Consider the following 18,581-nt stretch of genomic DNA (forward strand, 5'->3'; position numbering starts at 1 on the left):
GTAAAAAAATCTCACTTATATACGATGTTTGTGTGCCTTTCTGATCCTCGTTTCCATACCTGTAGCTGCCAGGACAGTGGCCCACCTTACCCAGTACAACTTTTTCTGGTTGTAAGCATTTTCAAATGCCATCTCTTACTGAAGTGCTGCAGCAAGCACTGCATTTTACATTTATTTTCCTCCTCTGAGAATTAAAGCTTCCAATGGAAACACAAGAAACAAACACCATTTGTCTGATTTTGATAACTGTTTAATTGAAAATAACATTAACTATTAATCCCAAAGGAGGCAGCATCAGGAAGGGATCTTCTTGGTCTTTAGTTTATCCTCTAAGTTTGCAAAATATTTCATTTTTCCTAGAAGCTTCTTAGCTTCTTGAAGATCATCTGAAATGAAATAAACATTTTACAGAGGGAGAGCTGGATTTGCATTTTCAAAATGACTCTCAAGATTTCAATGACAGTAGCTGTTTCACTGCTAAGAGCTGTGAGCTGCAAGGACCCAGACACTATTAAAACCACATTGCCTATTATTTTAATCTGGGATGGTTTGGGAGCACAACTCAGATGTTCCAAAACACGTGTAACAATATAAAATTTGGAAAAGAAATGTGAACGAATACCCTTTAATGACTTCTGTAAAGTGGCTGCAGTACTGATGTAGCCACTGGGCAAGAAAAACATTTTTGTTTTAAATGTGTGCAGTTTAGACCAACTGACGTAACTGAAAAATGCCAAAGAGCAGCGGTTCAGTCTGGACAGTGCCAATTCCAAACCCGATATTGAAACAATTTCTCCTCCATTAAACAATTGGAGGGGAAAGATAGTTTATTACCTACTGACAAGGACAGATGCAACACAGTCCTTCTCATAGCACAGAGTAACAGATTATAACAGGCTGTAACTCCTCACAGGCAGGCCCAGCCAGCCCCGCTTTGTGTTTGATGTTTACAGTTACAACACCCCACCCCTCACAGCTGCAGCGTTCTGAGACCTGGCAAAGAAATACAAAGGTTTCTTCTTCCCAGATTCAGAACAGTTCATTGGTTGTGGAATAAAGTTATGTTGGTTTTTGCACAGGAAACCCCCAAAACCTTAGGCTGAACAGGCATCAGGACTTTCCTTCCCTGCTGCACAGCTTCCATGGTAATGGAATCGTTCCCGTCTTGTCACTGCACAGAACAGCACCCACTGCTCTGCTGCAGCTCCAAGGCTGCAGGACAACATCTCCCAAATTCCAGTGTAAAATCTCAGAACAGGTCTAAGTTTGATTAAGAGTGTGTTCTTCACAGTAATCTGGGAAAGACACAATTTCTTACCATCTGCATTCCCACTTAAAGTGATTATTTTGATGCAAAATCATTAAATGGAACTTTTGTACTGGATTTTGTTTTTAATGTGAGGTCCTGAATTCCTGAATCAGCAGAAAGATCAGTTTAGAAGTTCTTATTCTAAATAGCACACAAAGAACCCTTGTTGATGTAGTATTTCTGTTCTATAGTTCAGGAAATATTTGCCAGTGAGAGAATGTGGGGGTTTAAGCATTTGACAGCAGCTAAATACTTCATAAAAACAGGTACCTCTTTCGAAAGCTGCAGTCAGCTCTCTGGTCAGTTCTTCTTGTTTAACTGCAAAACAAATTATTTAATTCACTTTTTGTTACATACTTAGTATATTTTATACCACTGCATTCCAACTGCCTGCGGTGGGAAACTTCATTACTAGTCTCAGTCTTTGGGAGCTAAGAGAGTTTTTCATAATACTTCTGTCAATGTTTTAATTATAATTTCAATTAAACAGGTTTACAGACGGGAATCCCAATGCCCATCAATGGTCACTAACTTCCCAGCAATCTAACTTATTTTTGGTCTCTCAGTTTACCCTGCTACAGTTAATTTTCTCCTGCTCTACTCAGTTTTTATTCTAATTATTCTAATTGCTTTTGGCACACTACACTTTGTTATTGTAAAAAATTAAATATATCAGTAAACCAAATATTCTGGTATCACCGACAACATAAAAAGAAAGTTGCTTGTGTAAGGACAATAACCACTTAATATAATGGTTGGTAAGTTAAAGAAGGTGAAAGAAATACAATGTCTGTGTTAATGACATTATTTAATATCATCAGACAAGCATTTTATTCAACTTCATTTTGAGAGATTCTTTCTTTGGAACAGTTGACTTGCCCTGATCTGCCAAAGATTGAGTAAATTCCTTTTTATAGTCTATATATACTATATATAGGTTCTACTATACAGATGTTCTCAAGCCAGATGTGATGTTTAGTGCATAAATAGGTAAAGACAATACTGGGGAAGGGGACCAGGGCAGAAGTACCTACAGTGAATCAATTGCAGACTTACACAAGTTGAAGACAGTACAAGAAACACACCAAAACAGACAGAAGCTTTCAAAAAGACTCTTGTGTTACAGAAGATATAAATTAGTTCTGTACAAATCCCTCAAATAATAACCTACCTTTAATCAAAGTTTCAATTTCTTCAATGATATCCTCGTTTTTGGACTCTGCTAATTTCTCATTAATTTCCATGATTTCCATGAGGAACGCTGAGTCTGCATCACAGTCTGTCTCTTGTGCTGGCTCCACTCCACTCAGCTCCAGCTGGCAGAGGAAATGGGAATTTGAAAATGAGCACTATTACATCTAATTCAATGGGAATTATTGAGTTTTTTAGAGGGGCACACTCAGATTTGTATCCGATAAACGTGTATTACGTGAAAGGTGCATAAACAGAATCAGTCTGAAAATTAACTCCATACACAGGCTGACCATAAAAATCAGCATGTCAAAAAATATAACAAAGGCTGCCAGACTGAAATTCCATATGAGCAGCCGTGGCCAAACACAACATGTGATGTGGGAAAAAAATTAGTGTAATGTGAGCAGCAAATGTGATGATAAGCTGATTAATTTTTGGACAAGCTTGTTTTTGGTCTCCCTTCAGTCCCTGGTCATCTTTTGCTTCAGAGGAATGTGAATCAGCACGTTAAGGATGGAGTGGAAGGTCTGGTCCCTCACAGCACCCCCAGCCCCTCTGGTTAGTTACAGGGACACTGATAACACCTAATGGAGACCTTACTAGATAGAGGCCCCGGCTCAGAGGGTTCAGCAGGGTCTGGTAGGCCTTGTTGATCAGGGAAGAGTGTTGCTCAGAGTAATACTGCTCTTTCTGCAAGTGGATGACAAATAATTTGAAGTTAATAACAAGTGGCAGAATACACCTTGTTACATGCGGAAAACCAGCGTCCCTACACCAGTCCGTGTGTGACACTGAGAGGGCTCTGTGGACCCGGGAACAGCGTCACTGCACTCAGCTAAGACCTGACGAGCCGCAGCGGCCCCTCATCATCCTCCTCCACCGCAAATCCATGACAGAGTCTCTTCTAAGCGCCGGGAGACAAACACAGGCGAGTCCCCGCACTCCCCGAGCGGGAGAGAGGCAGGGGCTCAGCGCTGGGACCGAGGGCGAAGGGCGGGTTCCCCCGGCGATCACCGAGCCCCGCGGGCCCCGCCCGGCCCGGCCCCCCCGCCCGGCCCGGCGCTCACCGGCGGCCTCTGGCCGAAGCGGTCGGGGTGGACGGCGCGCTGCAGGCTCCGGAACCGCCGCTGCAGCTGCCGCGCGTCGATGCGGAAGGAGCGGTCACTGCGAGACACAAGGCGGGTGAGCCCCGCGGCCGGCCGGGCCCGCGGCCGCCCCGCCCGCACTCACCAGTCCATCAGGCGGAAGAGGTCGGGCCGCGGCGCCGGCGGCTGCAGGGCCTGGCAGGCGGGGCAGAAGCGCGGCGGCCCATCTGTACCGGCGACCGCGGTGCCGCAGCTCCAGCACGGCGGCCCCGGGGCGCGGCCCGGCGCGGCCTCGCGCAGCGCCCGCCGCGCCCACCCGAGCCGGGCCCGCAGCGCCGCCCGCATCGCGCCCCGCTCCCGGCGGCCCCCGCGCGCCGGCCCCTTATTGGCTCCGCCCGGGGCGCGCGCGTACCGCGGCACCGGCGCGAGCGGCGCGAACCCCGTGAGCCGTGAGTTCGGGTCCCGCTCCGCCCGTCCGGCCCCGCGCTCCGCTCTTGCCTTGCCCTGCCCTGCCCTGCCCTGCTCTCCCCTCCCCTGCCCTCCTCTTCCGCCGCGGGCCGCTCCTCGCTCGCTCCTCGCTGGTTCTCCTGGGAAGGTCGCGCGGCGCCGCTGGGTCCCGGGGCCGCGGTGCTCGGGCGGGCAGGGCAGGGCAGGGCAGGGCGGGCCGGGCCGGGCCGGGCGCTGAGTGAGCGGGAGCCTGGCAGTGCCGCCCCGGGGTCCCGTCCGCGCTGGCCCGGCTCCGCCGTCCGAGCGTCCGGGAGCAGTTCAGAAGGAGGTGTAGGTTCGATATGAGGGAAAATTTCCTTGTGGGAAGGGCTACCCAGCCTTGGCACAGGCTGCCCAGGGCACGGGTGAAGTCACCATCCCTGGAGGGCTTTTAACAGCCGTGTGGATGTGGCACCTGGGGACGGGGTCAGTGGTGGCCTTGGCAGTGCTGGGGATGAGCGGCTGGAGTCGATGGCCTCTCTCTTTTCCAACGCAAACGATTCCATGGTTCTGCTCCCTGCGCCAGCTGCGCCAGCACCGCTGCAAAGGGCCGCGGTCGGAGCCCGAGGGCCTCGCCTGTGTCTGTGAGCACGTGTAGAAAAGGGGACGTGGGAAGTAACTTAGGAGCTGTTGTGGGTTTTTTGGCTTGTAGCAAACCGATAAGGAGATTTAAATTAGCCCGCATTATACATCGAACGGTATGGCAACCAGCTAAAACCCCAGTTAACACAGATGGTGAGCCAAGAAAGGAAGCAGAGGGATGAGTGGCAGCGATCCCAGAGGCTGGAAGGCTCATGGACGTTCTAGCAGCCCCGGTGAACGTGGATGTGTTTGAGGACACCGACTGTAGGGCTGGTGGAGCGTTTGTTAAGTGGGGAGGGAGGAAAGACGCGCTGTGAATTCCCGAGCTGTAACGGGGCAGGGAGGCGATTGCTATTTCTTGCCGCCGGCAGCTGCCAGGGGCTGTGGTGGGTGTCTGTCGGGCTTTTGTACTTTCATTGTGTGTAGGTGTGACAAACCTGTTGGGCGCCTTCTAGAAAACGTACGTCATTTTCTTATATACGTCATAGTTCTTATTTTTCCCTTTGTTTTTGGGGACCGGCCGTGACCCCTGCTCCATGCGGGTATGCTCTGTTGTAGCGCAGCCCCTGCCTGTGTGACCCAGTGCGAGCCCTGAAGTCCTCGGGAGCAATCTGGGAATAAGGGTTATTTCTGTTTTAGAACCAGCAGAGGCCGCCCCACATTCCCTTTTAAAAAGAAAACCATCCTGGTTTGCAAAATTCCTGGGGATTTACATATAACCGACACATGCACTCTTCGGTTGGAAGTTTTACTTTGAAGCCTGAGAATGGACTTGAGTGTGAACGCTTGCCACTTTTACTTTGCTGTAGTAATTGGTTTTTTTTAACATCCTCTTTGAAGCCACCATGTCCCGAGAGACTGAAAGTGAAGTACAGCAGACTCAAGGTGCCCAGTCATCACAGAGTTCCTCTTCCAGTGGGTCACAGAGTACTAGTCAGTCTTCCTCAAGTTCTGGGACCCTCAGTTCTTTGGACACCGTTCCGACTCAGGAGCTTCCGTCGATCCCTGAGGAACCTGAAGAGCTGGATCCTCAGCCGTGGGGTCGACTCTTTGCACTTGCAAAAGGTTTCAGCAACTGTGGTATGTGCATATTTGTAACAAACCTCTTGGTTTGTTTGTAGGACCTCAGAAAAGTTCTGAGCACCTTGCTAGACAGCAGTGTCTTCTCATTTTTAACTGAAATACAAGCAAATTTAGGTATGCAACTTTTGCAATAATGTTTTGTTCTATACATCTCAGTGTTTATATTGAGTATTTGGATACATGGATTCCATAGACTTAGAGAAATTATAGGGTGTTAATGTTTGTTGTTACATGCTTCATTTTTCCATTTAATAACTTATTTTATTATCATATGGGTCTATATTGCTGAAGGTGAACTGAAAACTACTACTGCTAAGGAGGGCAAAATTATTAAGAGCATAAAGAGGGTAAAATTATTAAGGAATTTTACAAGGTGTCAATACTGCTTTGTCTGAATTAAGACAAATAAACTTGATTGTAGGGGAAGAATCTTGTCTCTGGTATCCTACTCTACCATCTGGCATCATTCTGTAGTGCCATAGTTATTAACATCCTGCAATGTTGTGTTCTCTCTCTGCTGTACCTTCCCCTCCTCTGCAGACTGTGTGAATGAGGAATACTGGTTTGGGAGAGACAAAAGCTGTGATTACAGTTTTTCTAAGCTAGGATTGTATGAGACTGGCTTCTACGAAAACTACAGCAAGAAGCACTTCCGAATTTTCAGGGTAAGTGCTGAAAAGGTTAACTGCATCTCTGTCTTGGCATAATTCAAAAAGTGACTTTGGAGCAGAAATCCTAAAGATATCAAAGCATCTTCAGTGTTGACTCCTTTGACACTACTCTTGGCAATGCCCCACTCACCTGGTTTATGAAAAAAACCTCAATAGTCTCATTTCTTGAGCCAACAACAGTAAATTTCTAGTCCCTCATGTCTTTACTGTGAAGTAATTTCTTCTTTACTTTCATCTTTATTATTTTTTTTCTCTTTGAGGAAATGGGTCCAAAAAATTCCTATGTTGCCTACATTGAAGACCATAGTGCAAATGGAACATTTGTGAATAGAGAGCTTGTTGGAAAAGGGAAAAGGCTTCCACTGATTCACAACTCTGAAATTGCACTGTCTCTACAGACCAATAAGGGTAAAATGTACTTTTACTTCAGGAGGTTCTTCACATGTTGACCAGGAGGTTGTTTCTGTGTTGATTTGAGTGTGTTTCTTGGGAGCTGAGCTGCTTCATGAGGACTGTTAAAACACAGCTATGAATAGATGTTTTAGTACTTGCATAAAAATTATCCATATCCACATCAACCCTAGAAAAAAACTAAAAAAGAAAGCTGAGAGGAATCTGCATCAGATACCACCTTACTAGAGTATAAACTTCTATAGTTGCTTTCCTATTTCAAAAATGCTTTTGGGCTTCAGTAGCTATGCATGTGATGGTGGGAACAGGGGAGACAGACTATTGAAGAGAAGTTGAAAATCCCCCCAGATACCTAATGGGATGCTGCATAATAAATAGAAAATCATCTTAAAAATTAGCAGACCTGGGCGTTTGTTTTTTTGTCTTTGCCTTTCCACTAAGATGCTGTCTTCTGGATTGTTAATTCTCTTTGATCCCTGCTGGGACATTGAAATTTTTGCCCATTTTATCTAAGTGTGGTGTTAATTGGTTAAGGATTGTTATGATTGTAATACCAAAATGTCATTTTTCAGTAATAAGATCACGTTGCTACCCCATAGCTGATGTAATTTATAGCATATGTTTAGTTTTTCCTCAAGCAGGCATTTTTTCAGTCATGTTGTTGACTATAAAAGCTTGGGAAAATAGCTTTGTTTCTTACAACAAAATTTTAAAATTAATAACAGAAAAATGATCTCCACTTGTCTTCCCAGTGTTTGTATTTTCTGATCTTACGGTGGATGATCAGATGACGTTTCCTAGAGAATTGAGAGAGAAATATATCATATCAAAGACTTTGGGAAGGTAAGCATCCTTTTTTCCTCAGTATTAAGGTTTGACTTTGTTACCAATGTCAGTACCTTGTTCTCCAGTTGTTACCAGTTCTAACTGAGCTGCTGTTTTAAAAGAAAAAAGAAGAAAAATTAATGCTAACACCTCAGTAAACCTGTTCTTTGCAACAACTTTAAAAAGGAATTTTGGCTTCATCCCCTTAGTTGGCTTGGGGTTTGTAACCTGCCATCAGTGGCGAAAACCAGCTTTTGTTTTGTTTTGTAGAAGATGATAAAGTTTGTAAATTCTTAGCAAGTTTTTAAAGTTTGTATATTAATTTACTGGGTTACTGGAAGTAGAAGGAAGAGCTTTATCTCGGAATACAGATTTCTACAACATCACTGTTGAGGCCTTCAGACAGAAGGGGAAAGAACTGTCCAGGAAAAAGGAGAGAGAGGCTATTTTAAGAAGAGGCTATTTTTTTCTCTTTTGGAGACAGTTGCTCAGTGAAGAATTTGGAGGTGAATGGTTGAGTAGAAACAAATCCGAGTGGGAAATACAAAAATTTCTTTTGGCAGTGTAATTGCTATTTAGTAAAAACACAAGTACTGTCTGTTCTTCAGATTTGTGCAATCTTGATGTTGAGAGAACCCTTCCTAGGTTCTCTTCCCCTAAATGCTTTTGGGTGAACGAAATGCTGACAGAGCCTGTCTGTCATATTTGCCCCTACCCTTGGTGCCAACTCACCTGTCTCTTTGCATATTTACTCCTGCAGTTCTGAATGAGTGGCCCTTGACAACACTTGCTATTTAAACAGATTCCTAACTGTTGAATGCTTCCTGAAAGAGGCATATTTTAGAAAGCTAGAAAGCAGCAGCTCCAAATTGTGTGTAATACAATGCTTTCATTTGTCTGTACTTGTTACACAGATTTTTGACGAGTATTTGTAAGCACTGACATAGCTGTGCTCTCGTGTTAGTGGTGCCTGTGGAGAAGTCAAACTGGCCTTTGAGAAGAGCACTTGTAACAAAGTCGCAGTGAAGATCATCAATAAACGGAAGTTTGCGGCGAGCGGCCCGAGAGAGGCTGTGAGTGTTTCTGTTTGTCTGTCTGTCCGTCTGTCTTGGCCGTCTTGCAGTGGCCCCGGAATATTTGCTGACTTCTCTGACTCCCTGGCCATCTTCAACTAAAGAGGATTTTCTTACTTAATGTAAGAAATTTAATTTAAATGCCTTTTGATCTGGTAGCATCTACGGAATTCCGTAGGAAGTGCTTACTTTCATTCTTCGACCACGTTCTGTTGGGTTCATAATTTAGGACTGTTAGTGGGGTGTATACAGAGGGTGGTGTGGAGTCTTGTGGGGTTTGGTTTAAAGGACAATACAGGTATATACATGACAATATTTTTCTGGTTTTGTTGTCTGGAAATTAGTTGGGGATTTCTGACCTGCAGTGAAATGACATGTGTGGAGCAATATCTTGCTCCTGATAGTGACAGCAGATTGTTTATTTAATTCACTGAAGGCACCTGATCAGTTTATGGAAAAAGATTGTATGTTATGATCACTTAGAGTAGCAAGGGGCATGATGGCTTTTCTGGTACTGTCTTTTATTTCTGATGTGTCTTATTTCAGAACAGCACTGTCTTACCCAATATACTTGATTATTTTAACAGAACCCAGCTTTTAATATCGATACAGAAATTGAAATTTTGAAGAAAATAGATCACGTGAGTGTTTCTGTACATTTTTATTCCTTTCTGTTTCCTACTGTATGTACTTGTGTAGTTCACTGACCTTAGTGTGGTAACTAAAGATCAATTTTATCTGTTTAGAAATGTGTTAGAGGAGGCATATGCTTTTTCTTGTAAATTACTGAATGAGTCTTTTTTTCTCTTTTAATTATATTGTCTCTTTGCAGATTTGAGATTTTAAAAGTTTGTATAAATGAGATGTAAATTTGAGAAGAAACTTCACAGGAGAAATTTCAACCTGAACCACTGTTGTAGGAATCTTTCCTCGATGCGAGTTTTTGTAAATGCCATGAGATAACCAAATATAAAGATTAGTTTTGACTGGCAGTTTCTTGAATTTGTATCCCCTCTTTTCTCTGCACGTAAACTACACAAAATGTTGAGGGGATGGTAACTCACAACTGGAAAAATAAGGATTGTGTTTACCAAAGTCTGGGGTGCTCGCTAGCCACTTGTGTTAAGTGTTAAAGTGACATGGTTGAAATACTGAAGTAGGAACTTTAGGATTAATTTTTACAAATTATTCTACTTTTTTGTGTGTCTCTATTTGTGTTCCCTTTTCTGTTAGCCTTGCTTAATCAAGATCAAAAACTTTTTTGAAGCAGAGGATTACTACATTGTTTTGGAACTGTAAGTAAATTGTATGAAAGTACATACATAAAATGAAATGCTTTTCATAACTACAAAGAATGCGTGTAGTTCTGAACTGTGGGGGGGTTGTTTGTTTTATTTTTTTTCTTTTGCTGGCCTCCACTGTTCTCTGAAACCTCTGTAAAATTAGGAGCTAAGATAACCAGGAGAAGAGTCATCCTTTGTTTGCTGTGCTGCTGTTGTGGATGGCTGCTACTCTTTTGATTTTGGAGCTTGTAAGAGGTGACTGGTCAAAAATCATGTAACAAGTCCCAGTGAGGACTTAGGAGACTGACCCAAACTCAACAGTGCACGTGCTGTGTTTAGGATGTTGCTCACTCATTTTCAGAAACATGCTCTTTCTCTGTAGACAAATGTTTTGGTCTTAGTCCTGTCTAATGCGATGAATCTTTTGGAAGTCATGTGTTGACTTCTTGCCTGCATTTGTTTTAGGATGGAAGGAGGAGAATTGTATGACAGAGTGTCAAGGCCAATCAAGATGAAAGAAGCTACCTGCAAGTTGTATTTTTATCAGATGCTGCTGGCAGTAAAGGTACATAATGGTGAATTCTACCAAGAAAAAATATGGTTATGCATATGAATATCGGTAAGATGAATTTTTCTGTCACTTATTATTTCTGAAACCCATTCAAGCAATCAGCACAGCATTCTTAACAATTTGGGTTAACAAGAGAGAAATGGAAAACCAGAATTCCTACAAAGAAAACACAGAACTTGGGTCTTCCTTAGTTCTGTGCTTTTACTGAGATGAAGAAGTGTAACTTCCTAGAGAATGGGAAGTATGTAACATCAGGCCAGGTCTGCACACTGAGCTTGTCATTTGAAGCATAATGATTTCTAAGGTGGTTTTTTTGTTTCTTTGGGTTTTTTTGTTTTGTTTTTTTTAAGGGAAAGTCAGAAGCTGGGGAGCTTTAAATGCCTCTTACACAGCTATTTCTGTTATCCTGCCATTGCCATGGGAAAAATTGGAAAGCTTACACTTTAAAACAGGTTAATAGTCTGTTTTCCCTTAATTGTCTATCTGTATATATCTAGTATCTTCATGACAATGGAATTATACACCGAGATCTAAAGCCAGAAAATGTGCTACTTTCGTCTTCTGAAGAAACATGTCTTATAAAGGTAAGAAAACTTACATTTCGTGTTAATGGAGAAATTTGGGAATATTCCTTCTCATTCTTCTTGATATTTTGTTAAACATATCCAAAAAGATATTATGGAAGTAGTCATACAAACCATGAAATAACTTAAAACATTAAGGTTTTTTTTTTTTCATAATTTTATTTTTACTTTTGTGGGTATTTCAACCCATACACTGCATAACTAACTTCAAATGTAAATGCTTTTTTTTTTTTCCCCTCCCAATAAAATGTAATTCTTGAATTACAGGCAGCATTCCCAGAAGCTGTATGTGACAGGGTTATTTTTTTGGTGTTTTTGTTCTTTTATGGGGAGGGTGAGGTTTTAGTTTTCTTTTGTGTTGGTTTTTTTTTTTTTCCACAGAGAAAGCACTGAATAGCTTTGCATGGTAAAGTGCTTATTTTTTAAGTAACCTCTTCTAATAAGCTGCAATACCTTTATTCTCTGGTTGTCCATTTACATCTAAATTTTAGAGTATTTTCTGCTAGTGTAAAAGGGTGATTCTCTGTCATATATTTCTCTCTCTTCCTCCTCTCCCATTCTCACTTAAAACTCACAGAAGTTTGGGTAACTTTTGTTCATAGTCATGTACTGGAGCTGGCTTGGAAGGAAGAAACTTGATGTTACTTCCTGATTTATGAGGACAATGTGATGTGTTCTAGTACAGTCCATCCTAATATGTAATGTGGTGTTACCATTTTTAAATACAAGATTACAGATTTTGGACAATCCAAGATTCTTGGAGAAGCTTCTCTTATGAAAACATTATGTGGTACCCCCATGTATCTTGCTCCTGAGGTTCTAAATTCACTTGGGACTGCTGGATACAGCCGAGCTGTGGACTGCTGGAGTTTAGGAGTTATTCTTTTTGTATGGTAAGATACTGTGTAGATGTACCTTCACTGGGCAGTCTTTGACATATGTGGCTTGAGACATGGCAACTTCAGTATCTATATTAGGAAGTGAAAGTGTATTTAAAACTTCACATGTGTAAAATCACTGTGATAGCAGGTGCTTTAAAATGTGTGATTTCAGTGTTTCATTTGCTGTGACGAAATCTGTGTTATTTAACTTGTTTTCTTTTATGTAGCTTGTGTGGATATCCACCATTCAGTGAGCAAAATACTAAACTCTCTCTGGAAGATCAAATCACTCGTGGAGAATACAGGTTCATTGCAAGAGAATGGAAGCATGTGTCAGACATGGGTATGACTCCAGCACAGGGGGTAGCAGAATATCAACCTCCTTTCTTGTAGTTTGTGTTTTCCCTTATCTTCCTTTCCAGCTGTATGGCAAATTGCATGTTAATACCTTTAGTTTTTAAAGGAGTGTCTTAATTTTTTTTAAAGTTCATAGTTAAAGCATTAGAAAGAGGAGATGTATTTTCATTGAAGAGATTTCTCAGTAATATTTAATGTAATTAACCACAGAAGTATAGAGTTTGTGGGCACATATGTCTGGTTTTCCTCTTTTCACTTTTTCTTCTGACTTTATCAAGCTGGTCTACAGACTTTGCCTTGCCTAAAGATTCTTCAAGTGTTGAGCCAAAAATGCCAGGAATTTAAGGAAAATGAGTTAGAACTCCAAAAGACAAATGTTCCAAGAGAGTCATTTCATGGTGCTAGACTTCCAGCTGAAAGTATCAGTCACATTTGTGGAATCAGCTATTAGGTTTGGCCCACTATAAGCTAAGTAGTCTGCAAAATGGAGTTTCTGCATAGTAAACTGCAATGATAGCTACTGTTTGCATGCTTTTATTTTTTTCAGGACATTTTATATGCACAAAATAATTGTAGTATTTGCCTTGGATACTCCTTTGTATGTGCAGAGAAGTTTCTAATAAATGATGCTGTCATTCTTTGCCAAATAAACTTACCAAGTATAACTCCTTCCTGAATAATTTGAAGCTTATACAATAATAAGTCAGACATGTATGAGAACAGAAATTATGTTAAGGTTGTACATAGTCCTACCGGTATGTATTTAGAATAATCAGATACAATGAAAAGTAAATCTTGCTGAAATTCCCTTATGGGAGACTTGGAAAAATAAAATATGACATAATGTCATATTTTCAGTGTGTCTAGTAAGCAGCTTCCTAAAAAAATGAAAGTTTGAGATTATGTTGAGCATACATGTGTCTGTCTCTTCTTTCTCACCTTCCCAGATGGACAGTCTGCTTTCCAAGACACAGTAAACCAGGAAATTTAAATTAAGCTGTCTTTGCTTTTCCACAGTAATACTGAAGCTTTTAGGAAAGTGCTCGGAACTTAAATTGTGAACATGCTCAGTATATCTACTGGTAACTTTGATATATTGAAAAGTGTCATGTGCATGTGAAGGAAAGATGGTTGCAGTCTGCAGCCCTCCCTGTGCATAGAAAAAAGAAAAGTGATCTGCCCAGCCTGTATTTTTGGGCATTGTTCTTAAGGGGTATCAGACACATTCTTGCCCATAGCTTTTTGTAGGCATATTTCAGGTAATGAATGTATTGATCCTATGTCAACCAGATCTCTTAATTGTTTTAGCTCTGGATCTTGTGAAGAAGCTGTTAGTAGTGGATCCAAGCAGACGTCTTACCACAGAGGAAGCCTTAAAGCATCCTTGGCTTCAGGTAGGAATTGAGTTTTAACTGAAATACAGCAAAGCTGGGTTGCTGGGGGGATAATTTGTTGATGTGAACTCCAAGGCAGTTCAGTAGCCTGAATGTTGTGAAGTTTTGTTGATGCAGTGTAATTTGCTTCCACATGGAAGCTGGGGAGCCCTGATCACTGTTCACCAGAGGTGTAACGTGTGCCTGACCCTGCTTCTGGGGAGAATGCCACAGGAGGGGTACAGTGATGGGCAAGGAGAGCTTCAGTTCTTTGGCTTCATGGCAATAACAACTGTGATCTTCAGTCAGAGCTTAAGCCTGCCTGTCCATAGGTTGTCTCTGACAGGAGTCAGCAGGAGAACAGCTGTCATTTGGTGCCTCTCATGGGCATGCACTGCGTCTCTGCCAGCTGGTTGTACAGATTCTGCTGTTTTTAAGACTGGATATTTTCACAGAAAATTAAGCCCAGTCTGCACCTGTAGCTGGTCTGTGCTTTCAAAGATTTAGTCCCTGTGGAAAGACTGCAAAAGTAGCGTGGAGTAGTCTGCTGAATACTTTCTTTCAATACAATCAGCAGCTACTGCATCCTTTCTGAGACACCTGTTCCCAGAACTCTTTCACATCTGAGGATCAAGATGTATTTTTTTTAGAGACCAAGTCTGACTGTGGTCTGATAGGATGGACTTCTTCCTTTGAGCATTGTAACGAAGTCCCACTTCCTCAGCTTGTTTGTGTGGGCAGGCAGTGCAGAGTTTGTTTCTGGCAGGTGTCCAGTACTACTGTCTTCTTACTGTGCTGAATGTGAATAAATGTCGCTGGTTTGGGAACCCTCTGAGTAGGAAGCGATGGTTTCCCCGCCTCCTGTCACAGTCTAGTTTTTGTGAGGGGTAGTCTTTGGGTGGTCTTTCCTTAATTTTGGCACTCCAGAGGTGACCACTGGACTTTCAAGCTTTCCTGGATATTTTTGCTTGAGGAGGCTGAAAAAAAGTCACCCAGCCTACCCCTGAGCCACACAACAGGCTCTATTTACTCATGCCGAGCACAGTGCTATTCCTGTTCCCCCACTGTGAACAGGGTGGTTTACATGCTTTGGTAAAGAACATAAGAGATGGGGTGGAAGAAACAGAATATCCCTCAGTGCTTAACAGCTGACAGTGTCCCCAGACAGAAATTGCATATGGATGACTCTTTTTAAGTGATTAACTTGACTTAATTGTGCTGCTGGGCATCAGAAAACATTTCCTGGCATTCCTGGCTTTTACTACTGTAGTTTTGTGTGTAACTTCTACAGTGAGTTAATCAGATATACATTCTTACATTTAAATTATAATTCTGAGCAGAAAATGTTATTTAGAAACCATGCTACACTTATTTTAAGAGTCGCTGGTATGCATAATGGGGAAGGGGAAATAGATAAGTGATTTAGACTAAGAATTTGAGATATTTCAGTATGTAAACTCAAGTTGTTATTAACTTGGTTATATATTCCATTTAGGGACACCTCTTACTGTTAAATTTAATTTTGAAGGCAAGGCAAAAAGTTTGAGAAATCATAATAGCCACAAATCCAGATGTCAGCTAGCACACAGCTGCTGTTCTTTGAACTGTTTCCCTTCAGGGGCTGTTACTAAGAGTATCAGATGTTCATAGGTGATGTACACTGCCTGCTTGGAAGGCCAACATCCAGCATGCTCAGTTCTAGATATCACACACGTTGAATACTACCACCAAAAGAGCTCCTGAGTCCTGTTACTGTGAGTAGTGAGGAGTTACTGGCTCCTCTCTCCCTCTTGTGTTGTCTGGAAGTATCGACTTTACAAGTCAGCACGAAAAACCACACTCTCCATGTGACCAGCTAATGCCTGATAGCCCTCTGATGATTTTGGGTACACTAGGGAATTTTTCAGATATTAAAAGCAGTGTGTTCTCCAAACAATATTTAATTTCTACAGATTTGTTTAAACCAGTAGTGCTTTCAAAGTAGTGTTTTCAATACATGTGCTGTTTACTCCATTCTTTGCTTGAATCTACAGCTTTAAAACTTAGTGAGCTGCTTAAACCTAAGCACTACTCAGTGGAAATGTCCTACCTGTATGTAATAAAACAGGTACTTAATAAAACATTTCTCAAAGGCATGTAAATAATTGCTGTTTCTGCCTCTGAAAACTTCACTGAGGTCTTATGAGTAGGACTTAGTTTGGTTGCATGCTAAAGAAAACACTCAGGTGTTTGTTAAATAAATGGAAAAATATTTATCTTACCTTACCCATTAACTCAAAGGTACCCACAGTCAAATCAAGTGATGCTGGAAAAGAAAAACAAGTCAAAATTATGTATAAAATAAAATGGATGTTCACATCAAAGCTTTTTTGTAGCACTTAAGAACATAGTTAAACAAAAAAGGATATACTGCAAGACTCCATTCCTTAGAAAAAGGACCCCCTCCCCTGCCTTCCCCCAAGAAACTTAGATAAAACAGCTGAAATCCTTAGGAGCTCAAGGATCATTATTTCTAATTGTCTCTAGCAGTGAATGTCCCATTCGCTTCTCTTGGAGTTTCCCAATCTTTGCTTTTCCCTTAAATATTCTATCTACTACTTAGCTACTGTTTTTTCCCCAGGATGAGGATATGAAGAGTACATTTCGACAGCTGCTTGCTCAGACACGTACCAATATGGATCCACCACAAACATCAAAAATGGTATGTGTAATAGATATTTGAAGATTAATATTTGATGCGCAGAGAAATTAGATTTTGAAGTAACTGGTAATAAGAAAATCCGTTAATTTTGAGACTTGAAAGAAACGTGCCCTTGGGCAGTATGTGGCAGCCTGCTGGTTATCTCTGCTTCCTGAGGAGCAGCAATGGACTTCCGTGCTTTGTCAACACTTGTTTCAATGTACAGAAACAGTCTCCTAGGCTTTAAAGAATTAACCATATATTTAGAATAAAATTTTTGAACTTTTTTTTTAATGGATACAAGTCACTAATGTTTAGTATTCAAGGAAAAATTCTCATGTTGGTGCAAATTTAGGATGGCATTGTGCCATTCATTACCAGATGCTAATTAGGTGAATTGTAAACAGTAGCTGTTTCAAGCTGGGAGCGATGTCTTATATGAGAAGGCTCAAATATAATTAGGTGGATCTTGGTAGAGAAACATGGGCTAGTCATGCTGCTTTTGTGGTCACAGAAAGGAGACACTGCCAGCACCTGTAATTCTGGAGCAAGCAGAACAGTCAGGCTCTGTCTTGCTTGATTTCTGTAGCCATCCTGCTGTATCTTTCTTTTAGCCAAGCACAATGAGAAAGCGTCACCATGAAAATGAGGAAGAATCTGGCCCTTCTAAGCGAACTGCTCCTTCTACATCGTTTCAGAAAATGACGTGAAAAAGAAGAGAAAGTGACTTTTGCAAATGACAGCTTTTTGTATGGAAAGCAGGCTTTTTTTTAATAAAAATTTAATAATGGAATAACATGCTTCAACATTGTTGAAGATGCGATTTCGAAATAAAAATGACTTTGTAAGACTGAAGTGACTGCTGTGCATGCATGATACTCTGTACAAATAGTCATGTTCTGGTCCATCCAGCTGTCTGACTCAAGGAAAATACCAGAAAAACCTCCTGAACTGAGTTATTAACCATTTTTAGGCTAGCTTCATCCTCACCTGTATTCTTTGTTTCTTCTCTTCCAGTTTCTAGGTTAGGCATGGAAATAATGCTTAGTCCTCACAGATGAGAAAGGAGTTCTAGGTTTGTTGAGCTTCTGCCTGAGGCATGGCATTACCTGACACAATGCTGCCCACAGACTTCTGAGGACACTTAATTCAGCTGGGATGTAAAACTACCCATGGAGCTTGAGGTGCTCTGGGCTTCAGGTAAAGCTCCCATGCTGGGCTGGGCAGACTCGCAGCATCCTGCTCTGGGAAGGGGCTGATTGGCTTCTAAAGCAAGAGTTACCATCTGCATGGTGTTTCTAACATGTGTGTACTATGTTTATTTCCCAGAGGAGGGACGAGTAAGAGTGATGAAAGGAAGATTTATAAGTTCCTGCCAGGGAAGAACCAGGAATTAAAATGAGAGAGAAACAGTTTTTAGTTTTCTTTGCCTAAGTGAAAATTTTCAACTGTGTAGCTTTTACTAAAGGATATTAATTTTATTATTGGCTGAGAGACATTTAGTAACTCTGTTCTCAAATATGCACCTTCTAGTTAAAGGCATCTACTGTAAGTTCATTTGGAAAGAAAAAACATAATGGGTTATGGAATAAACCCATGTCAAGTAGGAATATGACATCCATGATTCAGGTTTTCCCATATGTGCCCATTGCAGAGGTCTTGTGTGTTTCAATGTATTTGATATTAACCATTGATAATGATAAAATGCCAGTTCTTATACATTGATATCTTTCTTAATGAATCAGATGGAAAACATCCATGGGCATCTGGATGGAAACAGCACCACTGGTTCCAATCCACTGCAGATACACTGGGGTGCTAGAACAGAGAAAGGCATGTCTGTCCTCGAGGATGTGCCCTTACTGGTGGACACCCATGGCAGACTGGCACATCCTCAGGGAATTCTGGTGCTTCCCGTGGCTCATCTGAAGTAGAAGGGAACACTCAGCTGCCATTTGCTAGATGAAAGGATCATAAAGGATGCGACGTGTTTGGGCTAAGTTTGTGTCCTGGTGTACTGCAAAAGCCAATGGGCTTTGGTTACCAATGACTTTAAAAAAACTTGCATCATTGTCAATGAGAAGATAATTCCCTAGCTCCTACTTACACTGTAAATTAACAGCAATTGGTTTT

At 41.6% G+C, this 18,581-nt stretch overlaps 2 protein-coding genes across 9 annotated transcripts; one reads left to right on the plus strand and one right to left on the minus strand.

The window, feature by feature from the left end:
* Positions 1-228: 228 nt before the first annotated feature.
* On the minus strand, positions 229-3,942 carry HSCB (HscB mitochondrial iron-sulfur cluster cochaperone). The gene is made up of 6 exons (XM_032705431.1): positions 3,734-3,942; positions 3,571-3,667; positions 3,104-3,193; positions 2,481-2,625; positions 1,580-1,627; positions 229-386 (listed from the first exon to the last, which is right to left on the minus strand). The coding sequence occupies exons 1-6, from the start codon at positions 3,931-3,933 to the stop codon at positions 295-297; spliced, it is 672 nt and encodes a 223-aa protein (XP_032561322.1). The 5' UTR covers positions 3,934-3,942; the 3' UTR covers positions 229-294.
* Positions 3,584-17,242, plus strand: CHEK2 (checkpoint kinase 2). Of its 8 annotated transcripts, XR_004360105.1 has the most exons (16): positions 4,441-4,658; positions 5,497-5,736; positions 6,280-6,404; positions 6,671-6,818; positions 7,574-7,664; positions 8,611-8,719; positions 9,307-9,360; positions 9,953-10,014; positions 10,468-10,567; positions 11,071-11,157; positions 11,887-12,050; positions 12,266-12,381; positions 13,704-13,789; positions 15,419-15,522; positions 16,389-16,469; positions 17,063-17,085. XR_004360105.1 is itself a non-coding variant. In XM_032705422.1 (15 exons), exons 2-15 carry the CDS (start codon positions 5,502-5,504, stop codon positions 17,156-17,158), a joined length of 1,554 nt encoding a protein of 517 aa, XP_032561313.1. In that variant the 5' UTR covers positions 3,584-3,685; positions 5,497-5,501; the 3' UTR covers positions 17,159-17,242. The 8 variants fall into 8 exon arrangements, 5 of the variants coding, with proteins under 5 accessions (XP_032561313.1, XP_032561311.1, XP_032561312.1 ...); XM_032705422.1 differs by lacking the exons at positions 4,441-4,658; positions 15,419-15,522 and adding an exon at positions 3,584-3,685 and having other exon boundaries at positions 17,063-17,242; XM_032705420.1 differs by lacking the exons at positions 4,441-4,658; positions 15,419-15,522 and adding an exon at positions 3,991-4,037 and having other exon boundaries at positions 17,063-17,242.
* Positions 17,243-18,581: the final 1,339 nt, after the last annotated feature.

This window comes from Chiroxiphia lanceolata, chromosome 18, assembly GCF_009829145.1.
Source record: "Chiroxiphia lanceolata isolate bChiLan1 chromosome 18, bChiLan1.pri, whole genome shotgun sequence".
NCBI classification, from domain to species: Eukaryota; Metazoa; Chordata; class Aves; order Passeriformes; family Pipridae; genus Chiroxiphia; species Chiroxiphia lanceolata.